This window comes from Galeopterus variegatus, unplaced genomic scaffold (assembly GCF_000696425.1).
Source record: "Galeopterus variegatus unplaced genomic scaffold, G_variegatus-3.0.2 Scaffold3254, whole genome shotgun sequence".
NCBI lineage: Eukaryota > Metazoa > Chordata > Mammalia > Dermoptera > Cynocephalidae > Galeopterus > Galeopterus variegatus.
Window position 1 is genome coordinate 3661 of NW_007729365.1, and position 27482 is coordinate 31142.

General features: G+C 49.7%; 1 protein-coding gene across 1 annotated transcript in view; it reads left to right on the forward strand.

Moving 5' to 3' along the window:
* The first annotated feature begins 342 nt into the window (after positions 1-342).
* Positions 343-27482, forward strand: part of GAS7 (growth arrest-specific 7) — a 37065-nt gene continuing 9925 nt past the window's right edge. Inside the window, exons 1-4 of the mRNA XM_008584394.1 lie at positions 343-561; positions 10755-10844; positions 14206-14321; positions 21406-21484. Of these exons, the coding sequence (XP_008582616.1) occupies positions 442-561; positions 10755-10844; positions 14206-14321; positions 21406-21484 (405 nt within the window). The 5' untranslated portion in view covers positions 343-441. The remainder of the gene's footprint in view (positions 562-10754; positions 10845-14205; positions 14322-21405; positions 21485-27482) is intronic.

Here is a 27482-nt window from a genome sequence, read left to right on the forward strand (position 1 = left end):
TTGGGAGAGCAGCACGTCATGGAGGTGACCGAGCAGCACCCCAGTGCACATTATGTGTATTTAGGGTTTGATGTTTTGAACCTGAGGGTTTCAGAGTAAAATGTCATGTGCTGAGTCCTCAGTGCCAGGAGGTGGTGGCCTGCAATCTGCCTTAACTCTCTACTCCCCAGTGGATTCTGCCACTTCCAGCAGCAGGCAGCATGCTGAACTGTTTACCAGCAGAGGGCAGTGGAGGGGTTAACTCCCTAAATCACAGACTGCGAGGAGAGGAGGACAGACCTGGTTTGGAGCAGTTCTCTCAGAGCCTGTGCAGGAGGCTTCCTCCAGCCTGAGAGCCAGCACAGGAGCAGCATGAAGTCAAAAACATTCCTGCCTGCCCTGGCCCAGAATATGGTGACTTAGGAGTTACAGGGCGCTTAACCAATCCCTCAGGAAACCTGAATGGGGAAAAAAAAAAAGTCCAATATGGAGAATAGCTTTGACAGTGTTTCTTACCTCTCTCCCCAGAATCTGGGATCCTCGTCACCAGGCAAAAAGCAAAGCAAGGAAAACACCATCACAGTAAGTGGCTCATGCGGGGCACTCCCAGGTTGGGTGGCAAGCTAGGGCATTTGGCCACAGCTGGGCTGTTGCCATGGCAATGTGGACCGCCAAGCAGAAGTGATGACCAGCCTGGAATTGGGGAAGTTCCAAAGCTTGGATTTCACTGAAGTTCCCCACCCCATCCCCACTTTCCCTTCCTCTGTCAATTTCACATTTCTCTTTTTCCTCCTGGAGAATGAGTGGAAGGAGGTGGGACGATGCAGAAGCCATGTCTGCAGGGCGGGCTGGGGGAATGTGTGTGTGTGGGAGCGAGTTGAAGGGGGTGGACTGTGCTGTGTGCAAGCGACGTGATGTGTAAATTACAGCCATGCAGGGTTGCTTTTGTGCATGGTACCTCTGGAAGATGGCAAAGTTAAAAGCAAGAGAAAGCACCCTAAGAATAGAGCTCCTGGGAGTCTCTGATGGGAAGCAAGCAGCTTCTGCCTAGAGTGGCCAACCCACCTCCCAGGCTCTTTGAAATGCCCGCCAAGTCCCCATATGGAGGCTGAAGAGCAGTCTCCCCACCCCACCTCAGCCCTCGGCTCTGGGAAGATAGGGATGGACATCAGTGCCCCCTTGCAAGGGGGAAAGGAGGCATCCAGCTGCTCAAACAGCCACCTACTTGGAGACTCGAGAAGTGTGCTCCTAGGTATGCTATTTTGGTACAATTTCTGGAGAGCTGGGAACCGGAATTGCTCTCTTAGGCTCCATCTTATACAATCCTAAACTGTCCTGACCAACCCCATGAAGATAAAACCAAGAGTGGGTACATTTTTCTGGCTCATCCAGGCTAAAAAATCCTGCTCTGGGAAAAAAAAAAGTGTTAGGCAAATAATAACAGTAATATCCACTGCCACCTTTGTGTGCATTTATCACGTACAACTAATGTTCCAAGTGGCTCATTTAATTCGCCGCTAACTGTATGAGGTGCAGGTAATAGAGTCAATATCAGTAGAGTATGGTGGTTATGAACCTGAGCTGTGAAGCCAGAGCGTGAGTTACGTCACTTACAAGCCATGCGACAGCCTGGGGCAAGTTTCTCGACATCTTCATGTCTCAGTGTCCACATCTATAAAATGGAGAGATGGGGCGTCTGCACGTAGGAGTGGTGGAAGGATGAAATGGGTTCCTATGTATAAAGTGCTTAGTAAAGAGCCAGGCATGCAGTAAGTGCTCAATCCACACTAGTATTATCATCATGCTATTTACAGAAGAGGAGACTGAGGTGCAGAGTAGTACCTTGCCCAAGGTCACCCAGCTAAGAAGCATCAGGATTTGAAACCTATGCCTGTACCTGCCACCAGTGCCCTCCTGGAGCTGGCTTGGGTTTCTTGGATCATTGACGACTCTGGACCTCCCTATGCCAGTGGAGTTTGCCTCCCTAGGGCAGGATGGCTCGGCCTGCCTGGACCGTGGGGCAGCGGCAGCCTCAGTGTTGCTGGTGGAGCTGATGGGGCCAGGCAGGGCATATGCAGGCCCCAGGTGTGCAGACTTGCAGAGGGCACAGTCCCCACCCTCAAATTGTCACAAAATGCCTCAGAGTGCTGGGGCAAGGCAGGAGCTCCCAAAAGTTTCCTGAAATGGGGGGAAAGGAGGCAGAGGAGAAAATGAGAGGGACTTACTAGAATTCTAGAAGAAAAACCAAAAGGGGCAATAAGAAGTGAAAAGCAGTGTGTGTTATGCTGCCCGGAGTTGCCTGAAAGGCCTGCAGTGGTGGTGCCAGCCCACAGGGTAGGGTACCTGCTGGGCCCTGTCTTATGGCTAGAGCCTCAGGTTTTGTCAGAGTGGGCTGATGTAGCCCTGGGCACGCCTTGGGGCAGTGCACCTCATCCGTCCCTTCCTCAGTGGCTGCCCCGTTTCTTCCTGCTGACCTGCATCGGTGCTTCTCACAAGGTGATCTGCAAAATGTCATCGGCATCCTCGGAGCTGAGACACTTGCTTAAAATGCAGATTCCTAGAGGGTACCCCAGACCTACAACTGGTGTCCCTGGGACAGGCCGGGTAATCCGTGTTTTCACCAACACCATCCAGAGGTTTTAAACAAACACTCATGTCTTGGAGAATTTTTGCTGGGGAAACTGAGACAGGGGACTGGCCAAACATCACAGAGCAAGTGAGGAGCAGCACTCAGGACTTGAACCCGGGACTCCTGGCTGCCAGCCCAGGACGTTTCCCGTTGTACCACCTGGCTGCCACCACCCTGTGCCTCCCCAAGCTGGTGGGCTTCCTTGCCGGTGGGCCGGACTGAAGACTTCTGTACTGCAGCTCCTTTCCCTTGCACACAGCACCCTCTCCCTGTACCCAGCCCCTTTCTGTGGTTCTGCTCCTCCAGAGCTCATGGTTTCCCATAGAGCAGACACTCAGAAGGAAGGGACAGCTCTGCCCCCAGGAGGCTGGGACACAAGCCTCCCTCCCCGTGGTGTGTGGGAATGAGATGAACAACCTCCCATGCTGTCTGATCCCATGGAGCAGAAATTGCCAGGCCTGGGGGCGGCAAAGGGTGGTGTGTCCGGGCTGAGGAGCAAGGACTGAGCTTGATTCTGAAGCCCCTGCCTCCCCGCCCCTGACCTGGGGCTAGTTTTGCAGGGTCAGGCGCAGGGGCCACCTGACAGCAGGGTGCAGGGCTGGCAGCCTGTCCTGCTCTTGTCCCTCCTGTTGCCCGTGCTGGGCTGGCAGGTGAGTGGCTGTGATTGGGAGTGACGGGTGCTAAAAGCAGCTCACAGCCCTTGGCAGAAGCATGATGTGCCAGAACCTGGAGGGTTCCAGAAAAGATGACAGCAAAGCCGCCTGGCCACACACTCTCCTGGAAAGAGGAATCTGGGGACTGCTGGGTCCTCAGCCTCAGCTTCCCAGAATAGCCTGTCTGCAGCCGCAGGCCCTGGGTAGGAGCTGGGGGTCTGGGGTAGAACCCCTGGGCTTGTTTCTGCTTCCACAGATCCCAGCTGGCATTTTCCTCTCCCATGCCCTCCCGGATGGGTTTCCCTCCAGCGAGGTTCAGGATCTGTGGACTTGAGGCCTTGGCTGTCAAGCCACCTTCCCTCTGTACTTCAGGCACGCTGCCCTCCAGCCCAGCCCAGAGCTGGATGTGGGGAAGGGGGCATCCTGACCCCAGACCCTGCAGGGGTCACACTTGTGTTCAGTGGCTCTCATGTAGTGGCCCCCAGAGAGTTCCTGGGGGCAGCCCTTGTGGTTCTGGCCGCTCCTTTGCAGAATGGCCCTGGCGGTTCTCAGCTGCACAGTGGACACCCCATCCATTTATGTGAGGGTTGGAGAGAATAGAGTTGGTCCGAGAGTGAAGGTGCAGCTGGTTTGGGGCTGGCGATCTCAGAGGAAGTGAGCGTGGGGGCAGCTACCGGGACTCCCATAAACAGTACGCACTGGGAGGTATCCCCCTGCCCTGCTCTCTGCCGAGCACCCCTTCCTTCCTGAGCCCTTGCCTTGTGTGGGGGTGTGGCACAGCTACATCCAGCGTGTTGGAAAGGTAGTGTGATGGAGGCTAAGAGCCCAGACTCTAGAGCCAGATTGTCTGGGTTCAGACCTTGGCTCCACCATTACACATAGGCTCTGTGGTCTTGCATAAATTACTTAACTTCTCTGTGCCTTAGTTCCCTCATCTGTAAAATGGGAATAATTATGAGGATCATTGTGAGGATTAAAGGAGTTAATATGTGTAAAGCACTGAGAACAGTGGCTGTCACATTACTAGCTGTTGTTGAACGGAAAGTGGCTCTTTACGATGTCACCTGTGTTTGCAGGGTGGAGGATGGAATTGAGGCTCCTGCTGTGCCTGAGAGGCCTTGGGAGGAGGACAAGCTCTTTCCCAGAGGTGCAGCTGGACCCTGGTATTAACCGCCTGGAAAATGTCACCCAGGAGGGGTCAGGAATCCACATGTGGAGATTTCCATGGGGAAAGGTCTGCCCACCTTCTCTTCCCTCCTTGGGCTCCAGAGCTCTGCTGGATGGAGCCGTGTGGTCCTCCCAGCCCTTCTGATCCAGGTACACAGGAGCCTTGACTTTGAGGCCTGGAGGTCACAGAAGGACAGGGCGAGCTGCATGGTAGTGGGCTAGGGAGTTAACCTGTCTGTGCCTCACGTTTCCTGCACCTGTGCATGAGTTTGCTCTAGGCTGTTGCAGATAAACATTTCAGCTCTGATTGCTTGCTGGACATCACACACCACACAGCTTTCACTGTCTCCCTTTGCCAGCACCACCTTCCTCTCTCTGGGATTAACTTTTTTTTCCGTTTCCCGTCCCAGTGGATGGACATTCTTCTCTCCTCCCAGGCCAGTCAACTCGGGGTTCTGAGCCTAGACACTGTTGACCTGCTGGATTGGATGGCTCTTTGTTATGGGGGGCTGTCTTGTGCATTACCGGGTGTTTATCAGCATCCCTGGCCTCTATCCACCAGATGTGATAGCAACTCCTCTCTGCCCAGTTGTGACAACCAAAAGTGCCTCCACATGGCCAGATCTTCCTTTGGTGAGGGCAGATCACCCCTGGATGAGAGTCACCAAATCAACTTCATAGTGCTAAATCTGTCTGCAAAGTACCCCTAGGTTCATATACTTATCCCCTCTTTGCTGTGCTGCTCCAAGCCACTGTCATGACTCCCCCAGATCGCTGCAAAGCCTTTTCCAGTGGCCACAGTCATATTCTCCCTCCAGCATGTCCTCCACGCTGTAGCAGGGGGAGCTTACCCAGAAGAGCAACCCAGTCGTGTCACTCTCCTGCCAGATGCTTCCAGGGCTCCCACTGCCTTCAGGACAGACGTCTGGGCATGCCTGCAAGGCCCCCTCTTTCTGCTTTGTCTACTCCCTGACTCTGAGCCCCAGCCAAACTAAGCAGCACCTTCCCAGCCGTGCATCCTCACACCCGGGGCCCTTTCCTTCCTGCCATACTCTTTCCACCTTCCCATCCCTCTGCCTGCCTACTCTTACTGCCTTAATCTCACTTCCTCTAAGACTCCTCCCCTGAATACTGGGCCCTTCCTGCAGCCTCAGCACCCCATGCTTACTCCAGGACAGATTTACCCCAAAGTATTACAGTATCTTATTTATGAACCAATTGAGCTCAGAGTCTGTACCTTGTATCTCTACCCTCCCGTCATTGCACCAAGAAACATTTACTGGGCACGCACTGTGTTCGCAGTGCTGTGCCAGGTGCTAGGGAAACAGCAGAGAAAAGGTGGTCTGCCTCCCCTCAGCTCGTGGAGCAGCCTGTCTGGCTAGAAGAAATGTGAAACAAACCATCACAAGAAGTATCGCTACAAATGTTTGCATGCAGATGGCTGGGAAGATCTAGCAGGTGCGTGGCACTGAGTTGCCGGTCAGCAAACGTGGCTGAGGGCCCTGTGGTCAGCCTGATCTGGATTCAGATGCTTCTACAACCCTTGGTTTCCTCATACAAAAGGAGGCCGATGTTCCTGCTGGAAGATGAAATGGGAATGCGTGGGATGCTCTTGATAGGGGACCTGAATCAGGGCTCCTGAGGACTCTACTCTCACAGGAGGTGGCCAGGTGCAGTTCTCCACATGCCCACCAGGGGCTTCAGGGCTCTGTGAGGATTGGGGGAGATCCCTGTGGGGTAGCTGGGCATGAGAAATCCCAAAACCAGAGTTGACAGAGGCGGTGACAGGCACCCTGGGCTCCGGCCAGTCCACCCGAGGACTGGTGTCTCACAGAGTGGCAGAAGCAGTAACAGGGATGAGTCCTTAACCTCCCCCATCCTCCTGCCTTCTCTCCTCTCCCCCAACCCAACCTGCAGTGCTTTGGTGGTGGTTACACGGCCATTTGCAGGACCCCTCACCTTCCAGGCCCCCGACCCTTCTAGTCTCCAAACAGGTGTCTCTCCGGAAGAACATGCCAGATCTTCAGAGCAGGCCTCTGGCTCTATAGCTTGTTTATCTTTGTGTCTTCTGTTGGGGGGGGACACAGGACCTTCCTGGGGTGCCCCCATCCCTGCTGAGTGGATCACGAACACTGGTTCTCAGAGGGTGGTCCCTGGACTGTCAGCATCACCTGGGAGCTGGGGCCCACCCAGACCTCCTGAATCAGAGCCTCTGTGAGTGGGACCCAGCCATCTGTGTTTTTTTTTTAATTGAATCATAATTGATTATACATATTTTGGGGATTCAGTGTTGACATATGTTGATCATATCAATATTACCAGTGTGTATATCGTTACAAATTGTACTTATTCTTTATGCCCCTTGTCCAATCTCTCCCTATCCCCCTCTCCATCCCCCCTCCCACCACTGATAATCCTAGATTTCTTCTCTCCCTCTGAAGGAGTAATGGTTACTCTGTTGATTTGTTGCCTAGATGATCTGTCTAATGCCAAAAGGTGTGATCAGGTCCCCCAGTATTGTCATAGAACAGATGCTTCTTCTGTCCCTCTGGAATGGGCTTTGTGGAGAGAGACATCCTGTTCTTTTCTTTGGTCTCTGCTGGTGACTCTCCTAGTGTCAATGCACTCCAGTGGCTGGTGGACCATCTGTGTGGTGGTTGTGATGCCTAGCCACTTTCGTAACAGTCATAGTTACTGTGGTGGCTGTGCTGGGCCACCCACATGGATGTGATGTTTTTGGCATGCTCCTTGGTGCTGGTGGTGTGCCTGGTTATGGGCGGGGGTCTGGTCCTCAGCTCCATGCCCCAGGCCCCTGGGAGGGTCCCTGAGGCACTGGCTGTGTGCCTGGTTGTGAGCAGAGAGTCCGGTCCCCAGATCCATGCCTCAGTTCTCCTGGTGGCCCTGAGGTACTGGTGGTGTGCCTGGGCCGGAACTAATTTTTGCTTACTTCTAAAATGGCGGAACTTTCTGTGGGAACCAGTACTTGAGCTGTGTGGTGGAGCTAAATTGCTGCTTTGTTGCTGTTTCCCTAGGGAAGGCTTTTTGTGCAGCTCAGGGTTTAATGGCTGACCTTATAGGCACTTCCGGCTCTCCAGGACTCAGTGTACCTGGGTTGTGTAGAAACTCTGATCTGAGCCTGAGTTTGTTCATCAAGCTGCACCCCATGCAATTCTGCATTCCCAACTAGTCTCCTCTGAGTGGTCCTGCATTGATTGTGAGGGCGGATTGGCTGTCCTTGCTGTGTCCCAGTGTTCTCCCGGGACTTGTCTCCCCTGCTGCCTGTGCTCCAAATGCTTCTTATGGGATGGGCCCAGTCCCTTGCAATGACTCACTAGCCTCTGAATGGCTCCGTTTTTTCAGTTGTTCTGGCTCCTTGCTCCTGCATGGGTCCACGTGAACCCTATTAGTGGTCTTGTTGTCCTGGGGGCCGCCAAAGCCCTCTTCTCTCTTGCTGCCTCCAAGTAACTCCATCCAAATGGCACAGCTGCAGCTTCTGCCAGCTCCTGCTCCATGCACTCAGCAGCTCCAGCCTTAAAGCAGCCGTGGCTCGAAATGCTCTGAGCCATTTTTTCTTTCTCTCATCATGGTTTCTCCTGCCTCCCTGAACTCCATAGGTCTCTCCTCCTCTTCCCCTGAGCTCCAGCAGCCCAGCTTGGCTGTCGTTACATTTTTATAGTTGTAAATTGGTTGATTTGTGGGAGAGAGTGACCCTGGGGACCCTCTATTCCAACATCTTGACCAGAACCCAGCCATCCCTTTAACAAACCCTCCAGGTGACCCTGAGACACATTCAACCTCAGCTCTAGGACAAAGAAGGGGATAGGATGGTACTTCGGAAGGGTCTCTGCCCTCCTGAAGATCTTCTGTGGCTTTTCAGATGGTTGGGCGTGGAGCCAGCCTGGATTTGTCATCAAAGGGGCTCCCCTGGTACCACCCCTGCTTCAGGGTAATGGGGTCTCTCTTCATGGGTGTCTTTGAGGGCAGTAGCATCCTTTCTCCAAGGGAACATCATCTCGAGGATTCTGGAGAAGAAGGCTGGACGAGACCCAGTTTCCCCTCCTATCCTGGCACACCTTTGGCCAAGCCTCCTCCTCTCATGGTAAAGGTCTTCCTTTGTGGGCCAACAAAAGGCCAAGGCCCGGAACAATTTGGGCAGGGACAGACCAGGGAAGAGCACAGAAGACACACAGACGGCGGGGCAGTCCAGGAGGCGTTTCCACCTGCTCCTGAGTACCTTCAGCCTGGGAGCTCCATGGTTCTTAATGCCAACTTACTTTAATGTCTTAGTTCATTTATCATTAAATTTGATTGAAATTTTCATGGGCCACATTAAGCAAAATAAAGATGGACTGTGATCACCATTTGCTGAAACAAGAATAGCCGGAACACAAAATAAGGACATGTGAAACTTCGAAAGCCATCCTTTCGAAGTTTTCACTATGGCCTCAAGTGATACCTGCTTGGTAAAGGGTTGTTGAGGCCCATGAGGGAGACAGCTCTGGACACACTGTGGGGAGTTAGCCCAGAACAAGGACTGGGGGAGACCCTTTCCTGGCGCTGGGCATTGACAGGCTGGCCCTCCCCTCCAGCAGCATTGGGAGCATTGGGAGAAAACTCCCCAGCCCAGGGGAATCCGTTGGGCCCCACCTCAACCCTGGCAGAATTCAGTGCTGGCCATCCCCAGGAGTCTCTGAATCATCCTTGCCCAAGTCCTTCCTCCTGGGCCAATCTTCCATCTGGAGTGGGAACCCTGCCCTTACCTCAGTCAGATGTCAGCATTGGGGAGAGGGACTTCTCCCAAAGCTCTTCTCCCAGGACTGTGGGTGAGGCCTGTGCCCCTGGAAGGGGGACAGGGGGACAGCTAGACTGCTCGCTGCCCTCAAGCCTCTAAACCAGAGGTTGTGACTCAGCTTAGCTGGCAGAGGAGTTGGTTGGGCCTACCCGGTATTGTTGTTTTTATTATTATTATTTTAAACGTTGAATTATTTGCCAACATTTAAAAATTGAGACATTTCACATAAAACACAATTTTCAGCTTCTCTCAAGTCATCCCATAATCTTGCATCACTGGACCCCTTGACAACAGCTGGCAAGAGCTGAGATGCATCCGTCCCATGGACATATCTCTGCAGACCCCGACCTCTGCCCAAAGCCAAGGCTGTTCATCCTCACGTCTGAGCCGTGGTTTCTGGAGGGGCGGGCGCCTCGCACATTTGTTTGCCCTGCCCAGTGCTGGAGTCTGTGTCCTGTGCCCAGAGCCTCAGGGGTCTCTGTTGCTCTTCTCTTCCACATCTAACGTCTCCCGCTTCTGCAGACACTTGGGCTGAAAGGGGGTTAAGACGCACGGGGCTCAGACCACTCCCACAGAGGAAGCACCTGAGCCAGCTCCACAGGAGAGGCAGAATCGGGGCTTGAAGCCACTTCATGGAGTGGGAAATGCCAGGAGCACCAGGAAGGTGCACGGCAAGAGGGTCCAAGACAACCCAAAGTTTCTGCACTGCATCCTCCAAGGCTAGGGCCAGCCCTGAGTGTACACGCCAGAGTATAATTTCAGGCTGTGTTTGTTCATATAATATGTGTCATGAGATACAATGCACAAGGTGACCTTCTACCCCTGATCTTCATCCAAAATTCCTTTCCTTGGAAGCAAATGATTTATTAGCTTCCAGCAGTATCCTATACATAAATAACCAAATGTGTATACATTCCCCCCTTTCTTGAACACAAATGACAGCATACTGTAATTCTGTTATACACCTTGCCTGTTATTTTGGGGGTTTTTCCACTTAACAGTATATCCCTGCACACTTTCGTCACCAATATATCAGAACTTCTCACTGCGTCCTTTACGGTGGATACAATTTCCATACATGTCTGTCCTGTGCTTTGTCTGATCATTCCCCTACTGATGGACAGCAGGGTTGAGCTCCAGCCTTGTGCTACTGTAAATGGTGCCGTAGTGAGAAACTCTGCATGTACATCATTGTACACATGTGCAGGGATATCCGTGGCATAGACCCTTAGAAGTGCTCCTGTTGGGTCGAAGGACTTAGACGTTTGCAGTTGTGATAGATCCTGCTGAATTGCTCTCCAGAGAGGTGGTGGTGATTCAGAGCCCCTTGGGGTGGGTGTGAGTGCCTGCTGCCCCTCATTTGAAATGCTGGCCTCTGGGGCCCTTGAAGATCCAAGTTCTGTCAAGCTGTTCTATCCTATGCACACTGGCCTTTTGGGAAGCCTCTGTAGTGCAGTGTCCCAGGAGCAAGCCCTGCCCTGCTTCTCCCAACCCTCTGGTAAAGTCATTTTCTTTCTCCTTCTGTGCCCTACAGATAAACTGTGTGACGTTCCCTCACCCAGACACGATGCCGGAACAGCAGCTGCTGAAACCAACTGAGTGGAGCTACTGTGACTACTTCTGGGTAAGTGGTGCCTCAGTTTCTCCCACACTGTGGCTCTGATGACCAGGAGTAGACATGTAGGAAGAGCGGGAGGGGCCTGGAGCTCAAAGGGGAGAGGTCTTTCTTGTTGAAGCTTGAAAAGGTGGCATAGATTTAGCATGTGAGGCAGGAACTTAAGAGCTTCTTAGAGTCCAGATCATTCCTTAAATCTCAGGGAGTCAGCAGGGTTCTTGTTCACGGCAGTACAGAAACTCCAGCCAGAATGCAAGTAAGCTGGAGAGTCGTCTTCTTGGATGCCCAGTGAAGGCAGGAGACTAGAATCAGCTTCGGTAAATGAATCTGGGCTCCATACCTGCTCTGTCACTGATGTGAGTGACCCTGGACAAGTCCTTCACCTTCTTAGGCCTCACTGTTCCCATCAAAATCACGAGGAGGTTTTGCACAAGGATCTATAGAGAGCCCCAACTTAATAATTCGGTGGTTCCAAAACTTTTGCATAATGTTTAATGGACACAGTTTGAGTTTTACATGTTTAATGGACACAGTTTCAGTTTTACAAGATGAAAAAAGTTCTGGATGGACGGTGGTGATGGTTGCACAACATTGTGCATGTACTTAATGCCACTGAACTGTGTGCTTACAAATGGTCAAAATGGTAGATTTTATATTACTTGTATCTTACTACAATTAAAATAAGTAAATATATATATATATATATATATTTAATGCAAAGTTCTACACCTCAAACTCTGAGAATAGTCCTGGGTTTTTGCATTTCAAAGTCAGCAATGACTTTCAAACTTTAGATCACTCTATTCTGAAATCAAATGGGATGGCGTTCATTGCACAACCTTGTAACTATTTTAAAAACCACTGAAATTGTAAACTTAAAAAAAAAAGTTTGCACAGACCCTGAGGAACAATAAGTAAATAAAACAAAAACCTATTTCACCACTGTGCAGAATGGATTATTTGTCCTTTTTTAGATTTGCTGAGTACTAGACAAAAATGCTTTTTTCTTTCTACCCAATCACTCACACCTTAGAAGATATCCAAAGAATTCCTATTGTGCTAGTAGGGACAATTCCTATTGCTCCAGCTGGGCTTGCTCCAGGACAGAGATCTGTGCAGAGATTGCAAAATAGTATAAAAAGGGCTGGGGCTTTGGCATCAGACGGACCTGGGGAGGTGAGCATGGATCAGAGTTTGCGAGACTTTATGGGCCTCAGTGAGAACGTCAGATTTCATTCTATTTGCAGGAGGAAGATGTTGGAGGGTTTTAGGCAGAAATATGATGCAATCTGATGAATGTGCATTGTGCAGGCAGGAGTAGGAGGTGAGAGGTGAGTGTAGGAGACCAGGGGAGATGGAGAGATCTAGCAGGGTGGGAAAGGTCACCTCTAAGGGGATGCAGTACATGGAGCATTCAAGGCAGAGTGGTTTGAGCCCCAAGAATGGGCATCCTGGGAGCTGGAGGAAGTATGTGTTCCTGTCCACTGGTCAACAGCATCCAAAGAACGACACTTCTGAGTTCTCATCTTAATTCGAGCTCTCAGGAGACCCCAGTGCTTCTTCAGGGAATTTTATCTTCCTGACCATCAAGGCTTTTTCCTCTAATAGAAGTTTCTCTCTGCTGACACCATCATTAAAGCCCATTTCTTCCAGCTGGTTTTACCTGAAGGGGACGAATCGCTCAGCATACGCATCCTAGAAGAAAGGCAAATTTGGGCTCCGTATGTTGGATAATTTTCCTTTTGCTTTTTTATCAAGATGTAGCATTCACAGAGTGAAGTACACAAATCTTCAATGTACATGGAAGAACTTAAACAGCAAGGGCAGCCCCACTATGGCATGGTTCACTCTGTATGGCGGTCATCTCCTTGTCATGAGAGGTGTTAGCAGTGTAGCTGGAGGGCCTTGGGTCAGAGTGGCAAAGGAAGGGACCCTACATTGGGCAGGACTGGGGACATGTCCATAAAACCCTTTATCGACTTGACAGTGGTAACTGTGGTTCCTTGCAGCATCAACAAACCCTTTCCTTTCCTCTCTGCTAAAAAGTCTGATCAGAAGGGATCATAGAGGTGCCACCCACTCTTATTTCAGCGTAGAATTAGAAAGAACTGACTGTCACGCCATGTCACTCCATAGCTGAGCTGAGAGGAGAACCCAGTTCTTTCTGGACAGATGCTGGGACCATGTTCTCACGCGTGCACCTCTCCGTGATATCAAAAGCCTAAGGTTAACTCTCCTTCAGTTAAATATCAAAGCACATGGCCCCAGATTCCTGATGGGGAAAGGCGGTGAAGGGAGAAGATACTTAGGCATGGTGACAGCCAGGGGCCTGAGATGGCTCTGGGAGTTGGTCCTTCAGCAGCCATGGCCTTGTGGGCAGATTTCAGGATGGCTGTCGGGCAGGGAAGGGCAAGAAAGAGGTATTCAGGCATGCTTGGGGAAGTGCAGATAAAACGAAACAAAGCATTTAATTTTGAAATTTTAAGAATATTTGTTTGCAAAATTAAGGGAGTCTTAAGTTATCATTTCATTGACTTGGCCATTTTCCCCAGGTCCCATCTTTTATTTAAAAGCAACTAATAACAGATACTGTTTATTGAGTACTTACTGTGTGTTCAGCACTGTGCTAAGCTGTTTACCTGTGGCATTTATGCTGAAATGACTATCAGGTGAGTGCCGTTATTTCCCCAGTTTTGCAGATGAAGAAGCTGGGCCTGGAGTGAGTGAAGAACTTGCCTGAGGTCACCCAGCTGGAATTTTAGTCCTGGCAGCCTCTCTCTTCTACTCTGGCTCCCCTTCAATCCAGTTTCTCCCTGGCGGCCACTAGGATCTTTTTTGTCTCTCTGCTGTGATCTTTTATGAATGGGTGTTAGAGGATGTCACTCCCAACCAGTGCAAGAAACTACTAGGAGATAGATGGCTTAAGGTTGGGGGGCACCTGTCCTCAAGGTCACACACAGACTGTCCCAGGGTAGTCGTAACACCAACACTCCCCTGAGGGTCAAGCCAACATCAGCAGCCCCTGGTGGGAAGTCACAGGCCGTTGGGCATCAGAGCCTGTGCCTTGGCCACTCGCCCTTCCTGCTGTTGGTTCCCAGGTTGGGAGAGTTAAAGGTCATGGACATGGAGGTGGCAACAGCTATCAGAGATTGTGCATTAGGACAGAACACACCGTGGGAGCTTAGGCACCAGAAGAGAGATGGCAGCTGGGGCAGCAGAGACAGCTGCTCCTGTCCTCCCTCCTTTGCTGGGATCAGGGGTGCCGGGCGCATCTGAGAACATTCTGGGTCCTTTCTTCTCTATGCTCCATTCTCCCTGGCTCCAGACAGCAGATGTCACCTAAACTCTTGTCCTTTGGTTTACTTTGCAGGCTGATAAGAAGGACCCCCAAGGCAACGGCACTGTGGCTGGGTTTGAACTGCTGCTTCAGAAACAACTGAAGGGCAAACAGATGCAGAAGGAAATGTCAGAATTCATCCGGGAAAGGTGAGGACTGGGCCCTTCCCAGCTCCAGGGACTGGCGACTGCACCTACTTCGGCCCCTTGGCCTGGGGGTACTTAGCAACAGGACTCAGCGCTGCACACCCAACACCAGGCTGGTTAGTTGTAAGGGGAGCGGAAGACTGATATCACAAACTTGTGGCCCCTGGGACAGATCTGGCTGGCAGATGTGTGGCTTTGGCCTGTCTGTAGTGTTTTTAAAAACTTGAACCAGTATTTTAGAAAAATCGGTAGATTTTACATTAAAATCTGTACATCTGTTATCTCTTGAGAAAGCAGCAGAGTTGGCAGGATTGCCTCCACCTTCCTCACGTGACAATTGGCTGAAGCTGAGTAGCAGCTACCCCTGTAGAGGGGTCATGTGTTTCCATTTTGCTGCAGTCTCCACCACTCCCTACTGCCCCCCCCCCAAACAGACTGCCTCACTCCTTCCCTTACCCACCCAGCCCTTGTTTGAAGCACTGTCCCTTACCATCACCAAAAATGGCAGTGTTACCTTTCAATTCATCTCTGAGCCAAAACTGTGTCCCAGGCCAGGGAATATAGGACCCTCCCCCCACCCACATCCCTGCCTTCAGGGATTGTAACAGTGGTTTGTTTAAAGGGCTTAGGGACATAGATGAAGAAACAATAAGTTCAGCCGGATGGACACAGAGCAAGCTATAGAGAGGAAGAGAAGTTCCTTCTGCATCTCCCTCCTCTCTGTCCAAGTTCTGAAACTCTCAAGCACACACACACATACATGTAGACCTGCATGCACACACCTGCGCATACCCCCACACGCACATTTGTGCACACACATAGCTTTTCAACAGGAGCTTCCAAGGCACACTGGAAATATTTATAGCAAATGGCAATTTCTTCTAAAACTATTTCTTTTTTAATTATAACAACAATAATCAAGTAATAGGATGGACACAGAGCAAGCTATAGAGAGGAAGAGAAGTTCCTTCTGCATCTCCCTCCTCTCTGTCCAAGTTCTGAAACTCTTAAGCACACACACACATACATGTAGACCTGCATGCACACACCTGCGCATACCCCCACACACACATTTGTGCACACACATAGCTTTTCAACAGGAGCTTCCAAGGCACACTGGAAATATTTATAGCAAATGGCAATTTCTTCTAAAACTATTTCTTTTTTAATTATAACAACAATAATCAAGTAATAATGCTTTGGCATTTTAAAGCACCCCTTTTCCTCAGGAGGCCTATTTTCTATTTGTATAATCAAATCTTTATTTTATGATCCACTAAACTAGTAGGAAATTGAGAGGTTGCATAGCTCGGGCGCAAGAAAACAATAGTATAAAACAGGCAAATAGGAAAATGGCTGTATGAGCCAAAGCTTGAGCATGCTTACGGTTTATACTTCCAGAACAACATCATGTCAGCAAATAAATAGGACCTGCAATCTCAGAACACTCTGGTCTTCCCAGAGAAAATGCAGACTCCTGTAACTTTCCTCAATCCATCTTGGGATCTTGTAGAGAGGGTCTTTCAGAGCTGGGAGAGACAAGAGCTGAGGCACAGAGGTAGGAGCGTGCCTGGCTAGGGGACAGATGGTGGCTGGTTTGCTTTGGCTTAGGGAAGCAGGGCAGAGGGTGGGGGAGAGGCTCAAGAGGGAGACGGTGTAGACACCTCGTATGCTGGGCGCACGTGCTTGGCATTGAGGAGTACGGGCTGGTTAGACCTGCTTTCCAGAGAGAGCTCTTGGCTGCAGTCTGGAGGTGCAGCCTGGCAGTAATGGTGATGGAGGGCTGGAGGTGAAGGCAGAGGGGTGGAGAGGAAGTGACAGGTGGGAGACACCTCAGTTAGACTCGGGAGGTGGGAGCAGAGCAGTGCGAGAAGGAACAAGACCGTGAGTCTCTCGGTGCCAAATCATGCAATAATTGTTACTCAAAATGCTGCCACCGGACTTTGTCAGCGCCCTCTCGACATCGTTGCACCCTTTGGGTGCTGCTGCCTGAGTGGGAGGGAGGGAGTGCTGCAGCCCCGGCATTGCTGGGCTTTACTATCCACCGGGTGATCGACTGGAGGCTCTCTGAGACCCCAGCCTTCTGGCTGGCTCTGGTTGTCATGAGCATTTGCTCCTCTGTCTCCCACCATGGCCCAAAGGACCGCTTAGGGCGGTGGGCACCCACACTCAAGAAGGGCATTTCCACATTGTCTTCTCTCCAGTGACCAAGGCCACCTGCCAGGTGCTGGAGTATATCAGTGCCCCTCTGGTCTGTCTCCTGGTAGCCGGCAAGCAGCCTTTAGACACCCACCCCAGCTCCCTTTTCTCTGAGGCCTGGCTGGGAGGAAACTGGGTATGAGAGGCTTTTGTACCTGTCCCCCTGTCTAGAACTTTTTCCTGGGGGACTGAGGCACAGGTTCTCCTCCCGCCTCTGGCTGTGACAGTCCAGACAAGTCCTTGGACAAGACCTTGGCTGTGAGAGGCTCAGCCCAGCCCTCCCAGCCACAGAAGGATTCCTAGTGGGAGAAAGACTTCAGCCTTCTCTGCTCTATTAACAAAGAGCAGCCCTTGTGTGCTGCTGGTGGGAACGTAGAATGGTGCAGCTGCTGTGGAAGACAGTTTGGCAGGTCCTCAGAAAGCTAGACGTAGTATTACCATATGACCTGGCAATTCCACTCCTAGGTTTATTCCCAAAAGAATAGGGACCCAAACAAGTGCACGTACAGGCCCATACAGAGCAGCACTGTTGATAATGGCCAAAAGGTAGAAATAAGGCAAATCCCATCAAGGGATGAATGGATAAGCAAAAGTGGTATGTGCAGATAGATACCCATGGACATATGATGGAATACTGTCTGTCCATAATAAAGGATGAAATACTGGTACATGCTACTAAGTGGATGACCTTTGAAAACATTACGCTAAATGAAAGAAGCCAGACACAAAAAGACACATAGTGTTTGATTCCATTTGTATGAAATGTCCAGAATAGGCACATTCATAGAGGCAGAAAGCAGATTGGTGGTTGCCAGGACTGGGAGAAGAGGGCATGTGTTATGCCTACTTAATGAGTACCAGATTTCCTTTTAGGATGTGTAGTTGTCTGCACAGGCTACTATAACAAAATTCCACAGACTGAGTGGCTTAAACTACAGCAATGTATTTTCTCATGGTCCTGGAGGCTGGAAGTCCAAGATCAAAGTGCCAGCGGGGTTGGTGTCTGGCGGGGGCTCTCACATGGGGTTGCAGATGGCCACCTTCTCTCTGTGTGTCCACATGGCCTGTCCTTGGTGCGTGTTCTGACAGACAGTGACAGAGTGACAGAGAAAAAGAGAGCTTTCTGGTGTCTCTTCATATAAGGACACTAATCTTTTCTGGTCCCCACCGTTATGACCTCATTTTAGCTTAATTACTTCCGTAGTGGCCCGATCCTCAAATAACAGCTACAGTGGGAGTTAAGGCTTCAACATATGAATTTTGGGAGGACTTTTAGCCCATCCAGGGTGATGAAAATGTATTGGAAGTAGACAGAGGTGGTGCTTGCACAACATTGTGAACACACCCAACACCACTGGACTGTTTATTTTTAAGTGGCTAATTCTATGTCACATAAATTTGACCTCAGTAAAAAAAAGTAGTAAGGACTCTCAGGAGGTTAGGGTTGAAAGGGTCCCCGAAGGTCCTCTCTCTATTCCTGCCTCCCTCTGTGGCAAGTTTCTGTTTGAGCTCCTTCCACAACGGGAATGACCCCCAAGGAAGGAAGACAGTCTGCCGTGGGATGATTGTGGTTGCCAGAGAGCTGTGATGTTAAACAAGTCCAAATTTGCCGTCATGGCTTGAAATCCTTCAGGGGACCGAGATTTTGCCAACCAAATGTGGCTTTGATTAAAGCCTCTGCATGGGCTGACTGTGCAGCCAAGTGGCCTCCTCTAAAGGTTTTTACCAACCCAGCCAGCCACTGGCCACAGGACAGCACAGCAGGACCAGTGTCATTTCCACAGACATAAATGAGGTGACTTAGTTCCTGGTCCCCTCCTGCTGTCTGCACTGGGCCTGAGATGGGGGCAGGAAGAGGGCAGAGGGGAGTAGTCCTTGCTGCCTGGGAAGGGGGCTAACCCAGCCAGCCACTGGCCACAGGACAGCACAGCAGGGCCAGTGTCATTTCCACAGACATAAATGAGGTGACTTAGTTCCTGGTCCCCTCCTGCTGTCTGCACTGAGCCTGAGATGGGGGCAGGAAGAGGGCAGAGGGGAGTAGTCCTTGCTGCCTGGGAAGGGGGCTTTCCTAAGAATCCCCATGTCCTGCAATCACTGCGCTGCGCTGGAGTCTTCCGGCTTCCACCTCCCAGGCCTGGGCTGCAGCCAAGGACTCTGCGTCCTGCCAACATGCATAGCATATGTTCCTGACTCCAGCAGCCCGGCTCCACAAGTCAGGCTTGCACCACCATGCTGCACACACATGCACGTAAACACATGGGACAACACAACACATGCTCACATCCACGCGTCAGCACCACTCAACTGTAGTGTGCACATACCCCACTGTTGCACGCACACAGTAACCCCACGCACACACTTCTACCAGCAGGCACCAGGGCATGAACACGTGACCTCCCACACACAATGTGCAGCAGGGTATTTTGCATTTGCATACAGCTTTGGACACTTAACCCGGTCCACCTTGAAAACTTTCAAAATGCGATGCTGGAGCCTTGAAATTTGGGACAGTCTAGGAAGATGCTGATTGGGGAAACTCGAACTGTTTTTTAACTCCAGTACTATGTCCAAATTAGATTTCATAGGACATGTGAACATGGGTAAATACACAGAATTAGATTATTTATTCTGCCTTCAGGTTTTCTCTCCCATATGGAAAGGAAATGGGATTTTGGTCTTTCCTGGTTGGCAACTGTGGTGGTAACATGCGTTGATTTGGCATGCCTCAAACTGTGTGTTGGAACAGAAATATAGCTCAGATTTGTGGTTTTTTAAATTAATATCTTATCAGGTGAAAAATATCTCTTTAGATTTCCTCAGTGGCTTTTTCTAAGTGGGGAAGTGGCTGCAAGGGGTCTGGCGTACTGGGGAGCAGGAGGCATGCACGGGGGATGTATTGGCTCGGTTGGGCCCATCTGCATGTTTGGAGTGATGTCCTCCCACCTGGGAATGCCCAGCCTAGAAGTAGGGCCAAGGACTTGTCCTGAGTGGACAACCATGCTTCTTCCTTTTCTCCCAATATTCCTGAGATGACATTCTTAGGCCACCATGCTGTCCCTGGGCCAATTACCACGTGTTCTGTTGACGGTGGACTTAGAGCTCTGCAGGCAGATGTGTGGACTTGCACAAACTCTGGGCAGCTCTCAGGGCTTTCCTGATTTCTGCAGCCCCCATTTGTACTTCCCGCAGGCTGTGTTGTGTCACTCAGCTGCAGTGGCAAAACCCTGTCCACCTCCCTTTGACCAAGTTCCTGCTCCCCCTAGGATGGCTTCTGTAAGCCTGCATGGTGTTGGCTTTCACTTTAGAGCTAGGATCCACCTTGACGTGATCTGTGTGTATGGCATAAGGTAAGGGTCAAGATTCCTTTTTTCCCCTATGATATACAGTTGTCTCCGCACCATGTGTTAAAAAGACTGTTCGTTCCCCCAGTGAAATACCTTGGCACCTTTGCTGCACGTCAGCGGACCATATCTGTGTGATTCCGCATTTGCATTTGTATTCTGTTCCACTGATCTATATAACTGCTGTGACTGCTCCACCCCCCACACCCCCCCCAAGACCTCCTACCCACCTGTTAAGTCAGGTGGGAGCCTCAGCCACCCAGAGGCTGTGGAGTGCCCCAGAACAGCCATCCAGAGCTCAGCCCTTTGGGCAAAGACGAATGTCAGCAGCTTGGATGGCCCTGTTTCTCACTCCGGCTCTTCACTGGTGGACTCCCCAGCCGAGATCACCCAAGGGAACCTTTCTTTGGCACCGGACTCCTAGATAAAATCAGTCAGTCATTTCCCACAAACACCCACCTCAGCCTGAGCCAGCAGCACCAGCGGGTGGTCCTGGGTTCTGTTCTGCCGGGCAGTTCTTAGCTGCTGGCTGCTGTGCTCAAGACCCGGAAGCCACACAGCATGCAGCTTTCAATCAGCTTTTGCCACTCGAGCTTAATGAATTCTCTGGGGCAAGTGGCTTTTTGATGAAATTAAGACAACTGAACATTCACCCTGGATTTACTGTCTGGGTTGGAGAGATCGCGAGCAAGGAAGCAGAGGTATCGTTTGGAAGGGTCAGCAAGGCTAAAGAGTTCCAAAAATGAAGAGTGGGGTGTGGGGCCCACGTGTGAAAGTCTGAGGGACTCAGGAGAGTTCTTCTGTTTGGAGTGGGGAAGCAATTTAGCTTAGAGGACTTGACCATTCTCTAGTGAGCTGTGGGCTGTGTTAGGGCTCACAAGTAGAGTGAGTACTGCAGAGGACCACGCTCCAGAGGATGGTGATGGGAGCCTTCTTTGCTTGTGTCCCTAAGAGGTCCCCAGACTCATGTGGTCCATCTTTGCCCCTCCCGGAAGTCAAGCAGCTGGCTGTTTGCCTGCAAGCAGGGCTGTGTGATACCTTGTGTTTGAAAAGGGCTTCTCCCTGGAAAGGAATCTGTTCTCCTTCCTTGATTTACTGGAAGGAGCTTGCACCCCTCATCAGCAAGCCAGGGAGGGGTAATGCAAAAGGGCTTGGGCAGAAATTGGCCAGGTATCAAGGCACCCCCTATAGCTGCACCCAGCCTGCTCCTTGCACCTCCCCCAGTCCTTGCCAGCCTCTGGTTCCTGGATGTTTCCCCAGCCACTCGGCTACCTGCTGCAGTCTGTTCTCTCAGCTGCAGAGGTAAGGTCAGCTCACCTTGGCTTTGGGGGCTCATCTGGCCCTGTGGGTTGAAAAGCGATGCTCATGTTTGTTTTGTGTTTGGCCTCCGTCTCATCCAAGTCCAAAGTCTTGGGTGTTATATGCCACCCCAAGACATAGGGTTGAGACCCACCATCCTACCTCAGGCAGGGCTATGGCTTCTGACCTCAGGTTGGTGCAGCTCTCGCCAGGATCCTCAGAGTCTGACGGTCTCTTTCTTCTTGCAGCTCCCTGGGAGAAGCGTGGGCTCAGGTGAAGAAGAGCCTTGCAGATGAGGCAGAAGTTCACCTCAAGTTTTCTGCCAAGGTAACATCCCCCCGCCCAGCCTCTTGGGGTTGGTCTTGCAAAGTGGTGGGCCGATAAATGGTTAACAGCTGTCACTCCAGTTTGTGGTGTTTGCCACTTTCCATGGTGCAGGTTTCAGACTGCCAGCACAAAGTCACTGCATACAGACTTGGGAAGAGATGCACAGTAGCACACCATCAGATAGTGTTTCCATCAGGCTGGTGCAGTAGCGTAAAAAACCATAAACATCCACCAAGAGCATGGGTCATAGGTTTCAGACTGCCAGCACAAAGTCACTGCATACAGACTTGGGAAGAGATGCACAGTAGCACACCATCAGATAGCGTTTCCATCAGGCTGGTGCAGTAGCGTAAAAAACCATAAACATCCACCAAGAGCATGGGTCATGGTAAAATGTAGGTACAAAGCAATAAGTGCTGAGTATTGATTACCTTTGTTTAATATCTATTTAATTGTGAGTTTATATGATCTAATTTTTCATAATGACTGTGTTTAACAACGAGTTCACAAAACTCTTGAAAATTTAGCATTCAGCCCATGGGAGCCCCAGCACCCCTCTCAGTGGTGAGGGTGGACACCTGTCAGTTTCTCAGGTAAACCCTGAGTGATGAAACCCCACTCTGCTCTGCTGGGTTTCAGACGAATGGATTGGCACGTTCTGTCTCTTTTTGGTGTTGGGAAAAACTAGACAATGTCAAAGGGAGAATGTTTGGATTTGTTTTATTCGTTGTTGCAGAATTTCAGAACAGGTAAATGACCCTTCTTTTATTTGATTCTAAACACACCAGCACCAGGACTTGCTTGAGGACAGGCATGTTTCTGTTCTGTTCACTCTACCCTCAGTGCTCAGGATACTACCTAGCACACAGTAGATGCTTAATAGTTTCTGAAGTAATGAATGAATGGAACCCTTGGACTATCTCCTCCTCACCCCCCAGTCTTTTCAGGTCTACTTTCTCTGATGATTTCTCCATGTTTCCAAATGACCCCATCTCCCAATCCCACTCCCTGGCATGTATTTCCACTTTCTTTTTCAAGCTCTCAGCTACTTTCTAGGTGAAATATAAACTAAGTGTCTTAGTGAAATAATTCTCACTAAAGTGTGTGTGGCTGATGGGGCTACCCACTAACATACTTGCCCTTGAAAGAAAGAGACACCCTTGAGCATGGCATCATCCCAGTGGCCCTGGCCTGTGCTTTCTTCCCAGTGTCACCAATCATACACAGCAGCCTGAGAAGGCACTCGGGTGAAGTGCTAAAACTTTCTGAGTCCCCCGTCTTTAAATACTTTCTTTTACCGTTTGAAGGTAGCATTCCCCAAAGATGGCTACTCCTTCCATGGCCTTCCACATTCAGCACTCACTGGTCCCGTTTTAGTCCATTTTGTGTTGCTATAACAGAAATACCTGAGACTGGGTAACTTATAAGGAAAAGAGGTTTATTTGGCTTACGATTCTGGGAAAGCTGCATCTGGCATGGGCCTCAGGCTGCCTCTACTCATGGCAGAAAGTGGCAGCAGCCAGTGGGTACAAGCAGATCACATGGTGAGAGGAAGCAAGAGAGAGAGAGAAGGTGCCAGGGTCTTTTTAAGCAACGAGCTCTCACAGGAACTAATAGAGCGAGAACTCACTTATTAATCCCCCCTTCCCCCAGGGAGAGCATTAATCCATTCATGAGGGATCCGCCCCCATGACTCAATCAGTTTCCAACACTGCCACATTAGGGATCAGATTTCCACATGAGTTTTGGAGGGGACCACACATCCAAACTCCATCAGGTCCTGTCTCTTTTCTAGCGCTGTTCCCACTGCAGTGGCAGTTCCCTGCTTTGGGGTCCCATGTCGTGTGATCTTGTAAGACAGGATGCTGTCACAGTACCCAGGTCTCCCCACCCCACCCAGTGATCATGTTCTGCACACAGAGGGGCAGAGTGAATGCCTCAAACAGCTGAGGCACGTGCGAGAGCTTTCTAAAGAGCTGGGGTGGGGAGGAGAAACAGTGCTATCTCCAGCACCCTGTGTCGAAAGGATGTTAGTGCCCCAAGATTGAATTGACACCCAGATGCAAGTGAGAATTCCCAGCTAATGAAAGCACACTAACCTCATTACACCGAGCACTTCACAAGAAAATTGCTGCTCGAGCCCTGGCAGAGAAGGGAGCTCCACGAATTGGTCTCTTTCTTGTGCTGCATACAAAGCAGCAAGTTATTTTTAAGCTGCAGATCGTGAGTAATAGTCACCCCGAGGTCTCCCTTCTCTCTTAGCCTCCAGTAGATCCATTCTCTGCCATGACAGAGACCTCCACTGACTGGCGAGGCCCATAGGAAGCTGCTGTTGGTAGGGGCAGGGGCAGAAGCCTCACATGCCAGCTTCTGAAAGGTTGCCTGCTGGATCCCCCAGAATCCTGGTGGCATTTATCCATTCTCTGCCATGACAGAGACCTCCACTGACTGGCGAGGCCCATAGGAAGCTGCTGTTGGTAGGGGCAGGGGCAGGAGCCTCACATGCCAGCTTCTGAAAGGTTGCCTGCTGGATCCCCCAGAATCCTGGTGGCATTTACTCCCCATCAGCAGGACCCCTGACTTTTGATTGTTTGGAGTACTCAACAGGTAGCAAAATGCTCTCCCACGCAGTAAAGATGACGGAAGTGTTCCAGATGGTTATATACAGTATATAACTCATCTCTCTTGGTTTTATCAACCACCGTGCAAGAGAGCATCTCCATTCCACAAATGAGAAGGGGCAGAGAGATGAAATCACAGCCCATGATCACACAGCTAAGTGTACGCAGCTACAAAGGAAGCAACACACAGGAGACTTGATCCCCAGAACTTTTCTTCTGCAGCGCCCTCTCTTCAGTAGAACAGTAGCATTTAAAACACAGAACCCTGTTCTTGAGGAGCACTGTTTCCTCCCAGGGATACCAACAGAGTGGTGCAGGCCAGCTCCCCAAATGCTCAGAACATTTAAAGTCGGTGTTCATGAGGCAGGACAGGCTTCACCATGCAACAGAGGCTTATGAAGAGTGTCACACCAAACAGACTTTGCTACAAGAGCCTCTGCTGTTTCCAGCCTGTCGGTCAGTGTTGGTGGCTTCAGGCAATCATAGTAGCCGCCTAGTGGTTTTATGGCTATTCTTTGAGAGGAAAGGGGTCCAAGGATTTACTTGTCTGCCATGAAGAATATGGCTCCATATGCTCAAAACTCATTTTAATGTCTACTTCAAAAGATTTATTGAAATTCTGCTCCAGATTGTTCTTTGTCAGCAATAAAAGCTCTTTAACAAATGCAATTTTGGTACAGTAATCTTTCTGGCTTGAGTCCCCTAGCTCAAGCCATTGTTAATAGCAACAGGCTGTTAAAGAAATAAGATTGCTATATTTAAAGGAAGTTATACCTGGCTCCAGCTGAAGAAGGGAGAATAGCAAAATTCCTTCTGCTGGGAGAAAATACAATCACGCAACAGAGGGCTTGCATTCAGTCAGGAGATATTAAGGGGACAGTGGGAGTCCAGGAAAATGAGTTTTCTCTCAGTGCCATCACTAACAAGCTTTGTGACCTTGGGCAAGTCACTTTGCCCCCCTGGGGTTCCATTTTTTCATGTGTGAAATGAAGCGTTTGGACCGGATCAGTGACTTTACACTTACGTGACTGTGCCCCACAGTAGTGCATTTTTACCTGGCCACCCAACACACAGATATTCATGCACATGTGTAGCTAACATAGAGTCTCCATGAACAGTACTTATCCCTCTCCCTAAAACACACTTCAATATTTTCTATTCAAGGTGGTCTATTCTCAAGAAAAAAGCTGGTCCTGACCCCCTAAATTGATTTCACAACTCTTAGCCACCCACTGTTTGAAAAACACTTGACTAGACAGTCCCTGAAATTTCTTCCAACTTGGAATTTTTCTTACTCTCTTTTGATGTGTGAGGTGAAAAGAAAAGAGAGCAGATGTTTTGGAAAGGCAAATGAATCAGCTCCAGTGGCCTGGCCCATGCAGTATAGGACAGGCCAGGAGTCCCCAAGGACACACTTTCGGGAAGGACTTCTGACTCCCAGTAAACAAAGGTGCTTAAAAGTTAACAATGAGTATTAAAATACACCAAGCCAACTTATTTAAAGAAAAAAAAAATTATATCTTTAAAAAGTGCTTAATATGTAGAAAGAGATGGAGAATCCATGGGTCTTCATCTACAGAATTGAGTCACTTCTGACAGCTAGCAGCGTTATGTTTCCAGAGTGCCATTTAGAATTTAGAGAAAGTCTTTTAGTGGATTGGTATGTTCGTGGGTCCTTCCCCAGACCACAAAACCTGGAGCTAGGACCCAGGAATTTTCATGTTGAAAAGCTCCTTCAGGCCACTACTGGGTACATTAAAGTCAGGCAATCATGAAGAGGCCCCAGAGTTACTGAGTCAACAGGCTGAGTTAGGCTTCACAGACTCCCAGTCAGGAGCAGGTTCCCAGAGCAGCTAAATTATGTAGCACCACGTACTCAGCAAATGCCGAATCTGTGTCCATGGGAAAGAAGTTTGTTTATTCTCTCAAACATGAGAGCATCTTACAAACTGCCACCAGATGGGGATGTTTTCCTATACAAGGAAAGTTCCCAGGGCTCAAAAAATAGTAATCATAATAATAGACTTTTACAACTAATATCAGGAGGAGAGGGCCATTTGGAAAGCTGTCTATTGATTTTTAGGATCCAACAACAAAACTGTCTTCTTATCACCCAGGGGATTGGGCACTGAAGCATTTGCCCTTCTCTCAACAAGTATTGAACTAGCTCTGGTCAGACACCGTGGACACAACGGTGACTAAGACAGATGAGGCCCCTGCCTGCTAGGGGCTCACAGTCCTGTGTAAGTCAGTTGTGTAGCAAAGGGATATCTAAGTCTGGGTGGTCTCCAGAGAAAAAGACATTGCAGCAAGAGCTTGGTGAGGAGGGAGAGGAGAGAGGTTCCAAAAATCTCAGAGTTGGCATGTCATCTGTCTGGGGAAGTTGAGGCACCTCTGGGACAGGTGGAGGCTGAGTTGGAGGGGCCCTGGGAGGCCAGGTCAGTGGGGCTGTGGTCTGAAGGGGAAGGGTGTCTCTGGGTGGCTGAGTCAGAGGTGCTAGGCAGCCCCCCTGGCTCTGACCAGAGCAGGGGTGCATTGATCTGTTTTCTTATAAAATAAATCTCATGCTCACACACACCCTTCCACCCGAAAAAAAAGAAAGAAAAGTTTTAAGAAAAAGTTCTCTTTAAAAAAGGGGTGGGGTGGGAAAGAGAGAAGGAATAAAAGAGAAGGAAAAAACGTGGGAACCTGAGTCAGGTGACATCAAAGCAGTCCTCTTTGGTGGGGATGAGCAGTGTGCCTGGGTCCACATCAGCCAGAGAGCTGAGCAGATTCTCCATGGGTACAGACCAGGAGAGTTGGCCCTCGTGAGGTTCCAACAGCCTCCAGCAGTTCCCACCATGCATTCCTCAAGGTTTAGACCATACCCACATCATCTCTGAGGGACAGTTGTCTCTAGTTTTCTTTTATTGTAATGTCTTCGTTCAGTTTTGGTATCACTGTAATGAAATGAGTCAGGGTTTGTCCTCTCCTTTATCTGAAATAGTCTGTGTAGGATTGGTATTATTTCCTCCTTAAGTATTTGATGTAATTTACTGGAAAAATAATCAGGGCCTGGATTTTTTTTTGGTGGGAACGCTTTTAACTACAAAATCCGTTTTTAAAATAAATACAGGGTTATTCAGATTTTCTACTACTTGAGTCAGTTTCAGTAATTTGCATCTTTCACAGGATTTGTCCATTTTGTCTAATTGGCATAAAGTTGTTCATAATCTCCTATTTTCATTTTAATGCCTGTAAGGTTGGTAGTGATGTCTCCTCTTTTACTGCTGAGATTGGTGATTTGTGTCTCTCTTTTTTTCTTGATCAGTCTAACTAGAGTTTTGTCAGTTTTATTTATCTTTTTTTTTTTTTTTTTTTTTTTTTTTTTTTTTTTT